General features: G+C 36.6%; 2 protein-coding genes across 4 annotated transcripts in view; one reads left to right on the top strand and one right to left on the bottom strand.

Moving 5' to 3' along the window:
• Positions 1-504: 504 nt before the first annotated feature.
• LOC107590753 (ATP-sensitive inward rectifier potassium channel 1-like) lies at positions 505-1,623 on the top strand. Its single transcript, XM_016279660.1, has one exon. The coding sequence runs from the start codon at positions 505-507 to the stop codon at positions 1,621-1,623; it is 1,119 nt and encodes a 372-aa protein (XP_016135146.1).
• A 2,198-nt stretch (positions 1,624-3,821) lies between these two features.
• Positions 3,822-19,039, bottom strand: part of fli1 (Fli-1 proto-oncogene, ETS transcription factor) — an 18,991-nt gene continuing 3,773 nt past the window's right edge. The window contains exons 2-9 of one of the 3 annotated variants that reach the window (XM_016279586.1): positions 17,773-17,984; positions 17,507-17,661; positions 16,298-16,501; positions 10,279-10,347; positions 7,603-7,662; positions 7,260-7,322; positions 6,966-7,013; positions 3,822-5,802 (exon numbers count right to left, since the gene is read on the bottom strand). In XM_016279586.1, coding sequence (XP_016135072.1) covers positions 5,273-5,802; positions 6,966-7,013; positions 7,260-7,322; positions 7,603-7,662; positions 10,279-10,347; positions 16,298-16,501; positions 17,507-17,661; positions 17,773-17,984 — 1,341 coding nt within the window. In that variant the 3' untranslated portion in view covers positions 3,822-5,272. The remainder of the gene's footprint in view (positions 5,803-6,965; positions 7,014-7,259; positions 7,323-7,602; positions 7,663-10,278; positions 10,348-16,297; positions 16,502-17,506; positions 17,662-17,772; positions 17,985-19,039) is intronic. The other 2 variants (XM_016279587.1, XM_016279588.1) reach the window with 2 other exon arrangements.

The raw sequence follows: 19,039 nt of genomic DNA, 5'->3' as shown, positions 1-19,039 counted from the left end.
ATCTAAGAGATTGGCCAATGCTTAATAAACAATAGCACTCTCACTCATGCGTTTATTCTTGCACTAAGCACAGGCTATAACTACTTTCAAATGAACTCTCACAATGTCCTAGAGAGAGACAAAATACACTGAATTTGTTCAATCTGATATCTGCGATGTAACAATAAAGAGCCTCAGCAACTAATCACATTGCAACTGTAATGTGTTTCTCAAAGTTATTGGGAATGTTATTTGAAAAGGCCCAGATTCGAAAGAATTGTTTACTGTTTGCAAAATGTGAAATCAACTCAGGTGTCTATGCACGTACGGTATGTGGACAGATTTGGCTATCTTGTCTCATGCATAACAATAGGCAGTGTTTATCTCTAAATACTTCAGTCTGTTGGACAACATGTTCTCTGTCGCTGTAGCCGAGAGTTTCCGGTGTGCTGTTTTGTTTTGCATTGGGTCTTGGTTTGGTTCTAACAAATATCGCTTCACTCTCTTCCCAGACAGACCCTCAGAATGACTCGTTCCTTGAGAGAGGTGGTGAAGGAGTACATGTCAGAGCGGCGAGTTCACAAATACCGCCTGGTGACCAAAGACGGCCGCTGCAACATCGAGTTCGGCAATGTGATGCACCGAAACCGCTTCGTCTACGTCCTGGACATATGGACCACCTTCGTCGAGACCCGCTGGCGGTTCGTCATCTTGTACTTTGTGGCGTCCTTCACCCTCAGCTGGTTCATCTTCGGCCTCCTCTGGTACTGGATCGCCAGAGACCACGGTGACCTAAAGTGGCAGAATCCACCCGAAAATAACACGGCATGCGTCTACAGCGTCAACACACTGACTTACGCCTTCCTCTTCTCACTGGAGACCCAAGCCACCATCGGATACGGAAACGTGTACGTCACTGACGTCTGTCCCGGAGCCGTGGCTCTGATCATAATTCAGAGTCTTATCGGCACCATAATCAACTGCTTCTGGTGTGGCGTGGTTATGGCAAAAATCGCTCTTCCCAAGAAGAGAGCCAAGACCATAACCTTCACCGACCAGGCAGTTATCTGCCCTAAAAAGGGCACCCTTTGCCTTCAGATCCGAGTGGCCAACTTGCGCAAGACTTTGATGATTGGTAGCCAGATTTACGGCAAGCTCCTGAGGACCACAGTCACTCCAGAAGGTGAGACCATCATCTTGGATCAGGTCAGCATTGACTTCATGGTGGACGCCGGCAAGGACAGCCTGTTTTTTGTGTGTCCTTTCACCCTTTACCACGTCATCGACAAAACCAGCCCGTTCTTTGACATGGCAGTGGACACTCTGCATCAGCAGGAGTTTGAGCTGGTGGTGTTTCTCGACGGAACGGCTGAGTCCACCAGCTCCTCCTGCCAGGTCAGGACTTCCTACCTCCCTCAGGAGATCATGTGGGGCTACGACTTCCTCCCGATCATCTCCCGCAGCAAAGAGGGAAAATACCGAGTGGACTTCTCCAACTTCGCCAAGGTGGTGCCTGTACCGACCGCTCATTGTGCCTACTGCTACCACAACGAGGCGGGACACCATCACCACTCCATCAGTGGCATTGATAATCAGGGCTTTGAGGTGATTGACATTGAGATGCCCAATGTCACCAAAATGTAAAGCTCTTTGACTGACATGTACTGAGCGACATTGCAAGGTCACCGTCTTGCACTATACTAGAAACACTGGACACAAATGCTTTTTGTCTCTCATAGTGAACACAAGAGGCAAGACGAGTGTTTTATCTCTGGAAATTCCCCTATCTACCCACTGAAACATGAAGTGCAGTGGCACTTTTTTATTTTCTGGAATGTAGTTATTATTTTAAAGAGTAGCTTGTGTTCAAAACTCTTTTTTCTGACAATAACAGAAATATAAAAGCGTAAATTGTCCTTGAGGTGAACTAGAACTGTCTTCTGTTACAGGGTCATTGGGAGTAAACTGATTTCAAATTCCAGTGAACCAGCAGATGCGTTTATGCTCTGAATCACTCTGGGATTGTGTATTTCTTTGTAAATTAGTAGATATGGCTAATATTGCATTATTGTGTAAATGTCATTTGTATTTTGTATATATCATTTTGTAAATATAATTTTTTTTTATAAATTAAAAAGAATATGAATTGGAATTTGTGGATTAGTTAATTGAAAATGGCTTTATAAAAATCAACCAGAATTTTTTAGTATTCACAGTTAAAAATGACCACATGAGGGCGCACAAGACAAAACAATAGATGACAAATAGTCAGCTTGACAACTCTCAGTGTGTAAAAATTCTATATTTATGAAGTAACCATACCTATTTATATAACACACACACACACACACACACACACATGTAAAAAAATTTCACTATAATATAATAATGAAAAAAAACGAAACAAAACAAAACAAAAAAATATATATACAATCAATTCCTGGTCCCTAGTTCCCCTTGATTCAGCAGGGCCCCAGTGTAAATCCTGCAGGAGAGTCTCATCATACACAGCCAAACAAAGCAGTTAATGTCACAGCTTCTTTGCCCTTAGCAGCGCTGACTACTTGGAAATTTGTAAAGCTCATAAAGCGTGGAGAGTTGTGCGTAAGGAAGGGTGGTGCGTGATCGAGCACTGCTGTCTGAGGCTGTGGCCCGCTGACGCACTACATGACACATCAAATAATAAAGAGGCTTTAAAATAAATTAGACGTGGGATGGAGATAATGCCCTGAAGAGCTCTCACTGCCAAACACTTAGAATTAATATATCTTACCTTAGACTACCCATGTGTTTGCAATCCTTTAGCACTGACATTACATCACTGATTTCTTTATTTTTTTATTGTTTTATTTTATTCATCTCAGAATTTCCAGTGAGGTTTTTTTTAATGATCTAGTCTTTTCCTTACCAAAACAGTAGATCAAATCCAAATAAATTAATACTCAACAGATGTAATGTCATTGTGGTCCTCAGATGTGCCTACGATTGTTTATGATCAACCAGTATATATTGAATTGTTGTAAATAAATATCACATTTGCAACTGGTCAGTGTTCAAAAAATGCTGGGAAATCACTTCATGTAGCCCTACAAGAGTGATTACTGATAAACTGTCTGAAAAAAAGAAAGTCACGTTTTAGAGAAGAAAAAAATCACCTACTGACTTTCAAAGCTACTACATAGTAACGACTTTCTACTTTGAGGACCTTGATAGAAATGTAGTGGAGTGAAAAGTACAATATTTGTCTTTCAAATGTAGTGAAGTTAAAGTCATAAGTTCCTAGAAAAAATTATACTCAAGTAAAGTACAGATACTCAAAAAGTGTACTTAAGTACAATACTCAAGTAAATGTACTTAGTTACTGTCCGCCTCTGATACTGGATTAGATTAAATATCATAGTCTAGACCATAAGATTGATTCATAAACAGTTATGTTGATGCCAGGCACAGATTTTCCGATTCATCTGTTTACAAGAGTGATTTTATATTGAACAGCTGAGATAAAGATGCCGTTATTTGTATGTGATCATAAGAACTCAGTGTAAGCCAATACATGTTTAGTTTAGCGGTTTAGAACACCACCCTTTTAACAAATTCGATCAACATATCGTTTCAAACTGCCCAAATGACACACATTAAAAAAGTTACATGGAGAGATTTTTAATGTAAAAACATTTATTTTGTCACATTTTACCTATACAACAGACCCTTTTACAAAAGGTAATACTTAATGAATTGCAGAAACAACTAAATTAACAAAAAAGATTAATTGCAATATTTCATATATATTTATATAGTAATAAATTTAATATCCAAATACTTGCATATATAAAATAGCACAGTTCCTTCATATCTCAGAGTGATCCCTTAAAGAGATGAAGAGCTGGGAATTTTCAATCAGCTTTTTTTCTTAATGCTACAAAATACACAAGGGGAAACACTTGTATAACACTGTCCGAACACTTTTTTTTCAGGCACAGTAACACGATTTGGCTTTAAGGCATTGTTATGGCACTTTGGGAACCTTTAGTTATGTAGAAGAGATTGTCTCTAAGCACGTTTGGTAAGGCATTTGCTCTTAAGGAATGAAAATATCAACTACGTATCAAAATAACCTTCTTATTGTCATGGCGACGCAACTTTAGAAAATACAAGAAAACATTCATAAACTTATTGCCCATATGTACAGATACAAAACACCTACGTAGTACAAACTACCTTCAGTAACTGATAAAAAAAAGTTTGCATTTTGACCGAGGTCAACTCGTATTAACGTATGATTCTTAACACTGTCACATATGAAAATAGCTCTGCATAATTTATACAGTAAGATGCTTTTAATGCCTAGTTGACCTTAGATCAAAAAAAAAAATACTAGCAAATAGGTCTGACAAACGCACAGCGTTCGCGAATCTCTGGTTTCAACGTCTCGTGCTGCTGTTTCAATGGTCTGTTTCAATGCCCACATTCATTCAGTCCATCCAAGACGCAAATCTCACGTGAACTCAACACTTTGGCTGTTTTGAGATGAAATCGAGTGGATTTTCACTGGCCAATGAAACGGGACTCCATGCGTCAGAAACATAAAGCAGGCTTCAGTCCTTTCACATCAACGCCATCTCGGTCATCAGCATAGAAGAGTGCTAAAGATGAGTAAGAGAGTTTAGCTTGAGCCAGCTAGCCTGAGAAGCTCCTAATATACAATCAGGCGCCACGTCCTCCGGCGAAGAGGAGAAACGGCGCTTGAATGCCAACATTTTTTCCAGTTGCCAGATTTGCTTTAGAAAATAGAGTTCAGTCACGACTTGAGAAGATAAAGTCGTGTAACCGAGGCGGGTTTCCATAAAATCCAAAGGGAAGCGGGGACTAGGTCCAGAAATATAAACGCTGGGTTCACAATTGCATTAAACACACAGGGTGAGTTTACAGTGATTCTTTTCTCAGTCGTTCACTGACTTATACATAATAGAGGTGGTCTGTATTGGCTAGAAGGGATTCTGGTCCGTCGCTGCAGCTTTCAGATGTAGAAAGGCACAAGAAACATGCACACGCTCTCCAAAACAAACACCAACCCAACGTCCTCCAATAAGTAGTACTCCATTTTAAAGAGGATCAGCCATTTTTTGGTCCGTTTTGCTCTACTTTCTCTTTCTTTTCCAGCTTCTTTCAACATTGCTTCCTTCTGCTAACTTTCCGGCCACAATCCCTCCAGTTCCAGCTTAAGTTTTTTGTCTTTGCTTCGAGTGCAGTTCCACGTTTTGGCGTACGGGTGGCGGGGTGAAAGGTGAAGGTTTTAGTAGTAACTGCCTAGGTGGGAAGGCACGTGTGAATTGGCGTGACGCGGCACGCCGGGATTGGGATAAATCCCTCCCGCTGGAGAGCTCCAGTACGGGGTGGCGTGCCCGAAGAAATTGGAGGACGTGACGGGCATGGAGGGAGGATGGGGCGAAACGAAGTTGACCTTCTGCTGGTGAGCGTGGTAGCTTGGCACATAGGGCAGGTCGGTTGGGTATTTGTACATGGTGGACTCGGTGGGATGGGGCTGCAGGGCTTGAGCGATACCGTGGAAGTCAAACTTGTAGGCGTAACGCTTGCCGTGCACTTTGGTCATGATGTTTTTGTCGTAGTAGTAGCGAAGGGCGCGGCTTAGTTTGTCGTAGTTCATGTTGGGCTTGCTCTTGCGCTCGCCCCAGCGGCGTGCCACCTCGTCGGGGTCCGTCATCTTGAACTCTCCGTTGGTCCCTTCCCAGGTGATGCAGCCCGAGTTGGCGCTGTCGGAGAGAAGCTCGAGCAAGAACTGCCACAGCTGGATCTGACCTGAACCTGGACAAACACACAGACAGAGTGTTTTACTAGAGACCCACAAGCCTTCATGTAGCTCAAACAGTAAGCATATGGCACTGGCAATGCCAAGGTCGTGGGTTCGATTCCCAGGCAAAGCAAGAACTGATAAAATGCACATTATGAATACAATGCAAGTTGCTTTGGATAAAAGCATCTGCCAAATGAATACATGTAATGTAAATATATATATTTTTTAAATACAGCACAAATGAATATCAGTACACTGTAAAAAAAATAATATTGTTGGAAGTTGTAAATAACATTATAGGAGTATATTTTATTAGAAAATGTTTACAGGTTTTACTTTAAAAATTCACATTTAATTCTACATTTTTTCTTTCTGTTTCTTGGTAATTATTTGTGAAATTCTAGCAATTTCTATAGTGTTATTATATTATAATTGATATATTATTAATAAAGTTTTTATTAATACTTTGAATTGTTTTTTTTGTTTGTTTTATATTTTCCATTATATTAATTTTGTTTGTTATTGTATTGTGCTTTTGTCATTTTTATTAGTTTTTATATGTCTATATTGTACTTTTTATTTCAGTTTTAGTTATTTTAGTATTTTCAAGTTAAACTAAAATAAAATGAGATGCCTTGTCAATAGCTGAAACAAAAATGTGTTAATATTTATTTTTATTTTATTTTATTTCAGATAAACTTCATTTTTCAATATATTTTATTTTATTTTAATTAAATTTTAGTTTTAGCTTGTTTTTTAATGAAAATGCTTCAAAATAAATCACACATTTTTTTCACTGTAGATGCAGATTTCTTTTGGAGTGATTTAAATGTAATAACAAATTTTTTATTATTAATTTTTTAGGAAAAACTACCCATTTTCATAAATGATTAACACCTAAATTCACATTTAAAATAAGTGATTTTAACGTTTTGCTAATGTTTCAGTGTTTTATTTTTTAATTATTTAAATATGATAGAATATTAGAACAGAACAGACATAATATAGAATCAACCAATTCATAATTAGTGGTATAACATGAAAATAATCTGCATCATCCAGAATTTTGATGAAATATGAAATATTAATATTTTAATACGTCTCTAAATGAAAAAAAAAAAAGTTTTCCTAAAATGCAGTGTAGCTCAGAAACAGTAAGCCTCCATGTTGTTACCTGGGTTGGCAAGTCGACTGCTAGTGGGTCCTAATATTTGGTAAGGATCTGAAAGTAAAGAGAAATGAATCTAGACGTGACCTTTGAACTGGACAAATGTCACAATTTAAAAGTCTTGAACTTGCTCTCCAGTAGCTGAACTGGTGAAAAAATATTACTATTGCAAAACCACAAAAAGTTCAACTCCCAGAAAATGAATAAATAGAAACATACGGCAAATGCACTTGCCAAATGCATAAATCAGAAATGTTTTTGAACGCATGCGTGTGCTCGTGGCAGAGCGCTGCTGCTTACCGGGCTGAGGCCGAGCCTGTTCAGTGTTCTTGGACACGTTCTGAGACACCACTGTAGGAGAGCCTGAGAAATGGAAAGAAAGAGCGCGACAGAAATAAGGAGAGACAGAGAAAGAAATTAAGCACATTCGTCTGGGCGAGCAGACGCACAAGTCTGCATCCAAAGAAAACACAGGCAATAGCTGGCCCAACTGCTAAGCACTTAATGGGCCTCTTCAGTGTCCCAAAACTAAAGACTGGCCATCAGCTGGTGCACAGTATCACTGTCCAGATTAAAGCCTCAGAATCAGACACACTGTCTGACCACTTCAGTCAATGACTCTAGATGGACGTCTGACGCTCACCTTTGCTGCTGTGCATGTTGTTTGACCAGCCTGCCCTCCGTACAGCATCATAAGAAGCATCTGGAGAGAAGAGAAAAGAATATGAGGGGTTTTCGTAACCTGCTATTGTTTTTCCAAAAGCCCAGTATGCCTTTGGAAAATGTGTTAATGTCCCTGAAAAATTTGATTTGGGCTGGTTATAGCGGTTTATATCCCACTCTTTAAGCCCTTGCTGAAGAAGCCTTTTTTGTTCATATTCACTTTTGTTAAGAAACTCTCTCAAACTGTCTGCGTGTCTGAGACAATGAAGATGTGCTAGAGCTGTTTGGTTTGCTCTGACAGACTCACATATTCATACAGAATATCTGTTTGGATGTAAGAATATTATGATGATCTGATTGTGTCTGTTTTTAGAGATCTCACAGAAACATAGTGTGCGAGCACATTCTGAGCACCAAGGAACATAACAGACTGGGAATTTTTATTTATTTATTTTTAAAATTTATTTATTTATTTATTTTTTGAACCAGCAAAACTAAACAAATTAAATTAAATTAAATTAAATTAAATTAAATTAAATTAAATTAAATTAAATTAAATAATTGCAAATATTTTGAATAAAAATAAAATTAAAATTAACTAAGTTAAACTACATAAAAATAATAATTTTAATGCAATAGAGTTGTGGTATACATCAGGGTTATTATCATCAAAACTAAAACTTAACTTAGAACTTAATAAAAGCTATATTGACAGATTAACAATAGTAATAAAACAGTTAAAAGTTAACAATAAAAATGCACAACAATGCTAATACAGGAAAATTATCATAGAAAATATATTAATAAAACATAATTCAAAATATTACCAAAAATGATATTATATCAATTATAATGATATAACACTGGCACTGAGTGGCTATTTAATCTATTTTATTAACAAGTTCCACTATTATTATTATTAATAATAATAATAATAATAATAATAATAATAATAATACTATATTTATTTATTTTTTATTTTATTTATATTTATTTTATTTTAATAATATTCTTTTTAATATTTTAGTTAATAGTAATTATTCTTTTTATATTTCGTGTAATCCTGTCAAAGGTTGCTGATTTAGAGTGAATGAATTGAATGAACAAATGAATGAATGAATGAATGAATGAATATCCTGTTGAACAAAATTACAAAAATGTCTTCTAAAACGGCAATCTGAGAAGCATGTGTGCTTCCTGTAAGGCTGTTTATTCCAACTCTGGAAAGGCATCTGTATCAGTATCCTAGGAATATGCCCAGAGTCTCCTTCATTCTCAAACATAGGCTACTCTTAAAGCATTCCCATCATGCCTTGCAGCACTGCAGTGATCCCTCTTTCCCGAACGGAAATTAAGCAATGACTGGCACTAATCAAGTCTCTATATGCCCTCGATGGACGTTTGGCCTTGGTTACGGAGTGAGTGTTTCCTCTAGGGCTTACAGGGCTCTGTGCACAACCATATGAGAGCGGATTGGATCAAACCGCAAGAGACGGCCAAAAAATGCTGGCCCGATGCTAGTGTACTGAAATGATGTCTTTGAAAGTAACCTTTGTGGTATGACAGTCCTTAGAGTTAAAGCTTTAGTTCACAACTCCAGCTGAACGGAGCCAAAGCGTTCGCAATGGTGACATAACACCGCCCTCTTCTGGTCACTGCACTGGACATCTCATCCAAGCTTTGGGTGGAACTACGAGACATTAACCTCTGGAGACAAAGAAAATGTTTGGTTTGGAAAGTGCTGATAAAACTACACGGCCAACAGAATCCAAGCAGAATCCAACAGAATCCAAGAGAAAGGAAGATGCTAATCTCGAAACGCAGAGAGTGAGAAAGAGCACGACTTGCACTGCTCCTGCTTATCATTACATCCATAGCCGAACCTGACTGAGAAGAGTTTGCTCTTTAAATACAGTATTCAGCACATTGTAAAATAGTTTCAGCTGCGGACTGTTCTGAGGCTTTTTATCTTTAACCAGATTAAAAGCATGAGTCACCAAAAATGAATGCAGAAAATTCCACACAGAAATGTTCACACAACGACATATTCTAATGACTATATCAAGCTTGAAAAGTAAAAATAAACTAATAAATGTATGAATAAAATATATGAATGAATGAAGTGAAAAAAAAATTAAATAATTAAATAAATTAATATGGAAATGTCCACATAATGACAGTTTATAATGACTGTATCAAGCTTGAAGAGTAAAAATAAACAAATAAATGTATGAATAAAATAAATGAATGCATGAATTAGAAAATAAATAAAATTGTAAATAAAATAAAATAAAACAAAATATAAAAGATATTTCCATTCAGACATTTTCACACAATGACAGTTTATAAACCATCATAAAAATAAACTAGGCTAAAAGGTGGTCTAGGCTATAGTTTTATCTATGATCTGTTCTGATCCATTGTAACTTTATCTAAATTAAAGGAATAAATCCCCCAAAAAATGTAAAGACCAAATCAAGCTAAAAAAATTTAATAAAAAAAAATATATAATAAATAATAGATAGATAACCATCTAATGTGCCTTTTGTGCCTCAGAATTAGTAATCCACGTATGGGACCATAAGGAGTTCAAGTGAAATTGTACTAATGCAATTGTATTTGCAGAACAAATGAAAATATTGTTGGTTTGTCATACCGTTTTTGGCAGCCAAGCGAGGAGACTGGTCGGTATGAGATGGTGTGTTGTATGATATTGATGAGCTGCCTGCAACACATACAAAAAAAAAAAAGATATTATAATAATAAATATTTAATAAATTTAGTGAGGTTAGCAAATCAGTCAGTAAAATAACAAAAACAAATACACTTATATTCAATGTGCAAGACTTCAAATTTAGCTTTATATAAATGTAAATACAATAATATATTATATATTATAATAATATAAACAGATTTATATTCTATTCTTGAAAATTAAGTTAATTATTATTAATTATTAAAAATTAAGAAAATTATTAAATGCAGTGAAGCTAAAAATCAGCAAACAGAACAAAAATAAATACACTTAAATTGAATATACGTTCTCTTGCAAGTCTTATAGTTCAGCTGTATACAATTTAACTTGTTAAAATGTTATATACGTATATATATATATATATATATATATATATATAACTTTTCATTCTTAAATATTAAATTATTATACAATTTTATTCAAATGCACTTGTATAAAATGTTAATCACATTAATGTATTACCAAAATGACATATAATGTGTATTAATAATAATAATAACTTTCATTCTATTCTATGTATTTTATGCTGTTGCATAAATAACATAACTTTAGCATTTGAAATACATTTTTGACCATTTCATTTTAGATTAGATATTTTATTTAATTAAAATCAATGGGATTTTTTTTATTTAGTTTATAACCATGTAATAACTATGTAATTACATTGCAACAAGTCAACTAAGTGCATATTCCATAACAAGGCACTTCATCAAGCAATAACCATTTATCACTGATTCTCAACATTCATTTCTTTTCACACAAGCTGTTCAGTTTTATCATTACAATCCAAACACAATCTACACTTCGCACAGAGAGAGGCATTCATGTGCAGTCAGAGAGTGTTTCCAGTGAGCCGTCCCTGAAGCGCTCTCTTAATTTTAGCTGCTTTAACTCATAAATCAGAGCAAAGGAAAATTGCACTGGCAAAACACGAGTCTTCCTATATGGATGGAGGCCTGATGGTTATAGCGGTGGGATTCTCTGTTTTTCTGAATGAGGAGAGGGAAGGGATGGCATTTGGCATTTCTTTGTTCTTTGATCAGCTCAGAGAAGATAGCAGGGTGTTTTAATAAATGTGTGAGTGTGTTTAAGTATGTTTTATGGGGGAGGAGAGAGCATCGAACACATATTTTAACCTCCAGGCCCCTAAACCCCCCCCCAAAGTGATGCCTTTGGGGCCACAGAACAGGGCAGTCTTTGTGTGGGGTGCGATCCCTACACAGCAATCAAAGACTGCTGTTCCCATACAAAAATAACCCCCACACATCCATGTGGAAGAGAGAGAGAAACTTGTATAGAAAAACCAGCATGAAAAAACAAGGGCTGAAGTGAAGGAAAGTTCTGTACATCCTTGTTAAGCAGCAGCTGAGTTTTATGAGTGCAGTTGTACATGTGCTAATGCTTTGGTGATCCATGTTGCTCCCCTGATGGATTTGAATTTGAATCTATTTATACTGAAAAAAGTAAGCGTGAAATTTTGAAGCAGAAAAACTGAAATACTATTTTCTTGCAAAATGTACACTGATAATCTTTTCTGAACAACTTCAATAAATGTATTAATTAAAAGAATAAACAATATGTCTCAAAATTTTCAAACAAGTCAAATCACAAATTTGACTGAATCTATACGTAAAAAAATTTAGAAACTATTTTCAATCTATCTATCTATCTATCTATCTATCTGTCTATCTGTCTATCTATCTATCTATCTATCTATCTATCTATCTATCTATCTATCATCTATCTATCTATCTATCTATCTATCTATCTATCTATCTATCTATCTATCTGTCTATCTGTCTATCTATCTATCTATCTATCAATCTATCTATCTATCTATCTATCTATCTATCATCTATCTATCTATCTATCTATCTATCTGTCTATCTGTCTATCTATCTATCTATCTATCTATCTATCATCTATTCCATCCATCCATCCATCCATCCATCCATCCATCCATCCATCCATCTATCTATCTATCTATCTTAATTCAGGTTCTTTAATCTATTTTTCAATTTATTTTCAAGGTTCTTTCTTTCTTGCTTGCTTTCTTTCTTTTTCAACTTTTAAACAGTTACATTTTTCATTTCTAGTAAAAAATAGTCCTACGCTTTGTCATTATACAAATTTATGTCCTCATTTGTCACAAAAACGCACACACACGCTGTCTGTACAGTGTGTGTATGTGTTTAGATAAAGGCAGCAGTTCAGCTCCGCTCCCCTCCTGCAATGAAATTCCAACAAATTCTCAAATTGCAGCCAAATTGAAAGCACATTGGCGAGTGAGCGGCAATCACTAATAAAATCTGAATAACTGACCAACAGCAAAGTCAAAACAAAACCTCCTCCAGCACCATCGAGCTCCAGCAGCAGTACCTATTCACCAGCTCTGCATCTTCGGCTCGTTCTGATGCGTGTGTGTGTGTGTATTTGTGTACTGTATGCGTCAGATGTTTGCTTGCAGTTTGGCCAGAGGCGGGACTCGACCCTGCCCTGCTCCGCTGTGTATAAGCAACAACACGAAGGAATGTTAATCAGACTCTATGTAAACATCACAGCATGTACACAGATGTGTATGAAATGATTACGCTGCCGACTGTCACACTGGCAAACAGCGAGCCGATGGATGCGTGTGTGTGTGTGTGTGCGAGTGTGTTTGCGAGTGTGTTTGCGGATCCAGGCCCAGTGTGTGAGCAGAACCAGAGGGCTTTATTGTGATTGTGTTTGTTTGTGTTGCGAGAGGAAAGAGATAATCTTTGGTTTCAAACCCTGAGCCCCGGGGCTCTAAAGAGCTCACTCAAACATATGTACCTACATACATGTACACACATGTAAACTACATGAAACATTGTCCTCTTAAAGAGACAGTTCACCTAGAGTAATGTACATTCTGTTATTTACTCACCCTCATGTTGTGGTTTATATTTTCAGAATGTTTCAACTTTTTGCTCATAAATAAGATCGTACTTTTAACAGTACAAACCTGTTAATTGGCTAACGGTGAGTTCCCTAACTCTAAAAACAGCAATATATATCTAATGGGTCATTTCATGTAATTTCACAGTAAAAATACATTTAAATTGTCAGCTTTTTGGAAGTGAAAAAGAACAATTCACCTTATAATTTACAGTGAAAAAAATGTAACTTGAAATTTACAGAATTGCATGTTTGATAGCTCACATTTGATTTTTATTTTTAATTTTTTTAAGTTACATACATTGGGTTTTTGCTACATCTTTAACGTTGATTTATCTCTTTACCACCTGAGTTCGTAGGGTGGTTGTCGGTATAAAAGAAAATCATTATTTCCATTAATTATTTGGTGTATTATTATTATTATTATTAATAATAATTTATAATAATAATAATTTTATTTTTGTTATTATAAATGTCAATCTGTAGACTTATAATGGTTCCAAAAGCGGGTCATTTCTGGTTCCCAAAATTATTTTTAGTGATCAGTTCTTTGGAGAATCTTGCAGAACCACCTTTTTTGTGTGTGAAGAACATTTTAATAATCTAGAGAAAAAAGAAGAAGAAGACGAAGAAGAAGAAGAAGAAGAAGAAGAAGAAGAAGAAGAAGAAGAAGAAGAAGAAGAAGAAGAAGAAGAAGAAGCTTTTAGTGGAATGGAAAGGTCCAGTGGAGGTTAAAATGTCTTCTTGCATCCAACATGGCAATAAATAACCTTTATTTTGAATAGTGTGAAACTTTGAATTGCTGCTTCCATATTTTTTAAATAGTTTTTTTTTATATGTAAATTTCACAGATTTTTTTTATTTTATTTTATTTTATTTGACAATGACAATTGAAAATCAGTGGGTTTCAATGGGTTGCTTTGGACCTTTGTTTTGGACCATTGCCTATAATTTGATGGGAAAACACTGAGACATGTTTGAAGATAGCTCCTTTTGTGTCCCTGAAAAGAATAAAAAAGTATTCAAATAAATTGAGGGTGAGTAAATGATATTTGGTGGGGTGAACTATGCGTTTAAAGTCACAAACAGGTAAAAGCAACACAAATGTCTTCTGGCCGAGAGTGAGTAGCCTCTGGTAGATGGGACCATTGCTCTTATTAATATTTAATTTTGACTCGGGACGTGTTCCAAGGCAATACAAATGGTGGAGCGAAGGATTACGAACCATTTCTTCAGTTTCCAAAACACACAGGCTAAATCAAAGAAAGAGCGGAAGGCAGATCCACAATGCCCGGCGCATAAGCTCTGGCTCAGTCCCGGGGCATTCGTCCCTAATGAAAACTCCAAAACCGAGTTCTCTTAAAAAAAAACAAAAAAACACCTGACAGCTCGCAGACAAGCCGGGCTCTGCCCTACAACTCACAATGGCTCTCTGTTATACTCCGAGTCTGTATGCAGGCCCACAGCCTGGCCACCAGCACAAAACCGTTGACACCCATGGAATAAAGTTCCCATTACCTCACAGCAGAATCCATCACTATTTTTTAAGGAGGACCGTTTTAACTGCTGTTGGGACTCCACCCACCTCAGAAGCGGGCTGCTGTCATAATGTTTGGATGGGCCAGCTGCTCTCGCCATCCCAGCAAATTGCATCTAAATGCGACCCTTCGGAGAATGCGTAGTTCTGTTTACTGACGCGATTCTCGTGCAAACAATTCACTCACAGATGTGGCGTGTCCTCCGACAGTTCGCTTATAGATGGCACTGACGTTTTAAAGTGGATGAGTGGACTTAGTTTTCACCAAAGCCGTGGGATTCTAGCCAAAACATTTGGGGAAATAACATAAGAAATCCTTTGGAAGAGAAATGGGGCAAGATGCCTCTGTTGTAAATTAGGGATAAACGTTCCCGTGCAGTGTGTAGGCAGGCATGTCTCCTGAGGCCATGCACCTGGGCTTCATCTCTCTAAGTCTGGGGCCGAGAGCGCTCAGGGGGAGATGCTCTGGACGGGATGGTTGCTGAAATTCATAATCATTGCGACGCTGCCAAACCAAATGCATCCAGTAAAAGTCAAGCAGGTGGAGCGAGACGGGAGCCCTCCCTAAGCCTTCCAATGGAATAAAAAGTGAACGTAATGTGCAAACTATTAAAAAGTATGTTATAAAATATTGCTGTAAACTTGATCTCAGTGTGGTTTGAGTGACTAAAAACAATGACAGCAGCCATGTGGAAAAAACTAGGCTCCATTTCGTGCATGGATAGTCATGCACTAAACAGTTACAATTACTTCCAAACATTTTACTGTTGTGGTACCATTATTACAAGCTTTTCTAAATAGTTTGGGAACAATGTATTGGTCAGTTGCTTGGCACCTCATAAATAGTCATAAACAAAATATAAACACTGCTCTAAAATGTCTTTGGAGTGATTTTTGATGAAATTGCAATTAAGCTGATTTTGTTTTGAAGTCATTAATGCATTCTGTCATACTAGTGTGAGATTAGTTATTAAGTTATATATTTATGTCTTAGGTACACAAGCTCTCCCTGGGGCACTGTCCACTTTTGTACACTTTTGTACCTAATTTACCCCTAAAGGGTGCTTATTAATACCTTAAATGTACATATTATTACCTTTTGAAAGGGTACACTCATTAAAAAGATCACTGGAACGGTACACTTTCAAAAGTTACACCTTTTTTATGCCCAAACAATCGCATTTTAGTCCCTACAAGGTACATGTTTGTACCTAAAGTGTACATGTTAGTACCTAAATAGTGCATATTATTTTTTCTACAGCTCTTGCATAGTTTCTTTTCTGACAGTGTGACAAAAATATGAAAATATTAGGGTTACGATATATTCTGACATCATAAAGCGAGGCATAGAAAAGCAGTATGCTACACATTTGAAGGCACAAAAACACTAAGAGAATGGCAGCAAAAGTGAAAAACCCAAACTATAGCCAATCTCAAACGAATACAAAGAGGTGGTGGACTTACTTTCCCTGAGGTAATTGAGATGTGAGAGCAGGACCTCCGTGTTATAGACGCTGGTAAGTCTCAGGAAGTCCTCTTTGCTCATCTTGCAAAGTTCTTTTCCATCTGTGTTGTGGAACATGGCTGTGTCGATCTCCTGAAGACCATACTCTTTGATGGCCCAGTCTAACCATTGCCGCACATGGTCTGGAGACCAGAGAGAAGGGTCTGGAATGGAAATAAAGTCACAAATTAGCTGGAGACTCAAGGATTAGATAGCTTACAGGCAGTTATCACTGGTTTATATCACCACTTTAATGCGAGGACTAAAGCAGTGAGCAGATCTTTTAGTTTCATTTACAGAAACATTCAGCATTTTCAGAGAAACAAAGTAATCATTTATGCTTTATTAGTGGTTGCAAATGGAAATCCCAAAAATAATGACTGTTCCAAACACACAAAGGGCATGCATTATTCTTATTTTCAATAGTATCTTGTTTTCTCCAGCAACTTTCGTTTGGTTCAGATCATCATTAAGATTTTGTGGAAAATCAATTGCAATTTCAAGAAAATAATGACATGAATACTGTTGGCTGCTTATGTTTAGAAACAATATTTTTACAGTTCATTTTAGTGCAGCTTTTATACCTTAAAGAGACAGCTCACACAAAAAAAACTAAAAGTCTATCATTATTTGCTCACCCTGCTGAAACCTGTTGATGGTGGCCATTGATGTCTACATTATGAAAAAAAAAATACTGTGGAAGTCAATGGCTACCATCATCATTCTGCAAAATATCTTCTTTCATACTGGTTTTGAACAATTTGAGAGTGACTAAATAATGGCAGATTTATTTTTTTGTTTAACTGAGAACTGAGCCTTTTTATATTTAAAATGCATCTATTTTAAAATGTAATAAGAAAATATTTTATTTTAATACCTCATTGGTACACAGTAATACTACTTTTTTTTGAAGTTGCAAATAATACTGGTTATTTGGAATATGTTTTAAAAGAAAATACAATTTCAGCCTTTCTACTTCAAAATTTCACATTTAATTAAATTAGTTATTTGCTGTTTTTTGTTGTTGTTTTTTTTTGTAATAAATCATGAAATTGACCTACAATTTCTGAGTGAAAGTTGTTTCGACATCATTTTTCCAGTGTATTAAATTTGTGACCCTATAAATGCAGCATTCAATACACAATCATGACGAGACGAAGTGCGAATACCTGCTGGGACGATAACTCTCCTCTCATTGGTTGTCATGTTTGGGGGCGGAGCACACTTCTCATCCATGTAGACAGAGTAGCTCATCTGAGATGCGTCGGTCCCACCCACCATTTTATTGCATTTACCCACACTACAGTCCACCGGGGACTCTCTGCTAGAAAGAAAACAGCAGAGTCAGATCGGCTACTGCTTACTAATGCTCATTTCAGACAGAACAACTCAGAAACACAAAATAATGGCAACAAAGGGGGTTTTTCTGCCACACCTGGATCCATTGATGTGGTCATATTCTCGTTTGACATGAACCCGGCCCGGCTGGTTGATCCACTCCTGCTGAGGGGGGATAGGGTTGATCTTGTGAGGCTGACCGTAGTCCTGTGCGCCGGACGCAGTCATGTCTGTCTTGGGTAAGGGAGCAGCAGCAGCGTACGGAGGCTCAAACAGAGACTGGTCTTCACTCACCACTGACAGCGCCTCCTGGAGGAGTGAACAGGCCGAAACTGTATCACTGTTTCTCATTAAAGCACAGAGCCAATGACAAATGACTTTCAGTTCATCATGTGTAGCCAGAATTAAGCAAAACAAATTGTAAATTGTTTCTTGCTGAAGGGCAGAATCACAGATGCTGGGTGCAGATGAAGCAGTGCAATTGATTGCTTACATGCACATAGCCACACTACTGCTACGGATACAGGGGAAATGACTTGAAGTCAACAAGGAATGTAACTTGTTTTTCTTAATATGACATATTTCCATATGAAATGGGATATTCAATATTGAAAACAAATGTAGAGAAGGATTTTTCCATTGAATTGCATAGACAAATGAAGTGAGGTGGTTGAAGGGGAGGAGCTAAAAACAGGGATTTGAGATGTCAGCAGAAAGTAAAGTTGTTTCGGAGGTGGAGCAAGTTATTGTGTTCTGATAAAAGATTATGAATGCACTTTTTCTTGGAATAATGTGCACCAATGAATTAAGCACAGTAAAACCTAAAAAAAGTGCATTATGAAAGTGAAAGTGGTAGTACATTTCAATTTCATGTGGACTTTTATGTACCAGGTGGTATTGACAATAACATTTGTTGTCTGCAACAAAAAAAATGGTGTAGAAAACTTTTAATTAAGAAATTGCTAGCAAATTTCATAAAATAAATAAATAGCAAATTTCACAATTAAATATGAATAAACGTCAAGAGTACAAATTTGAACGAGTTTTATTTACAATTTCAAGAAACCATTAAAATGTCATTAACCTTCACTTTGACTATTAAACATTGAGAAGCATTTTCAAAACACGATTTTCAATGAGTAAATAACTTATTTTTTTTATTTCATATTCATATTCAATCAGAAAAAAATCAATAAATAAATTTAATGAAAAATGTAGAGTAGGACTTGGCTTTATCCAGTGAGAGTTACATAGCAGAATGAAGTCAGGAGGTTGAAGGGGGAGGAGTTAAAAAAGAGGGATTTGTGATGTCAGCAGAAAGGAAAGTCGTTTAGAGTTTAGGAGGTGAAGTTATTGTACCCCCC

Source organism: Sinocyclocheilus grahami, unplaced genomic scaffold (assembly GCF_001515645.1).
Source record: "Sinocyclocheilus grahami isolate Dianchi unplaced genomic scaffold, SAMN03320097.WGS_v1.1 scaffold132.1, whole genome shotgun sequence".
NCBI classification, from domain to species: Eukaryota; Metazoa; Chordata; class Actinopteri; order Cypriniformes; family Cyprinidae; genus Sinocyclocheilus; species Sinocyclocheilus grahami.
This window is presented reverse-complemented; position numbering and strand designations above follow the sequence as displayed.

Coding starts and splice junctions, on each gene's coding strand:
- LOC107590753 (XM_016279660.1), top strand. CDS start 505: ATGACTCGTTCCTTGAGAGAGGTGGTGAAGGAGTACATGTCAGAGCGG.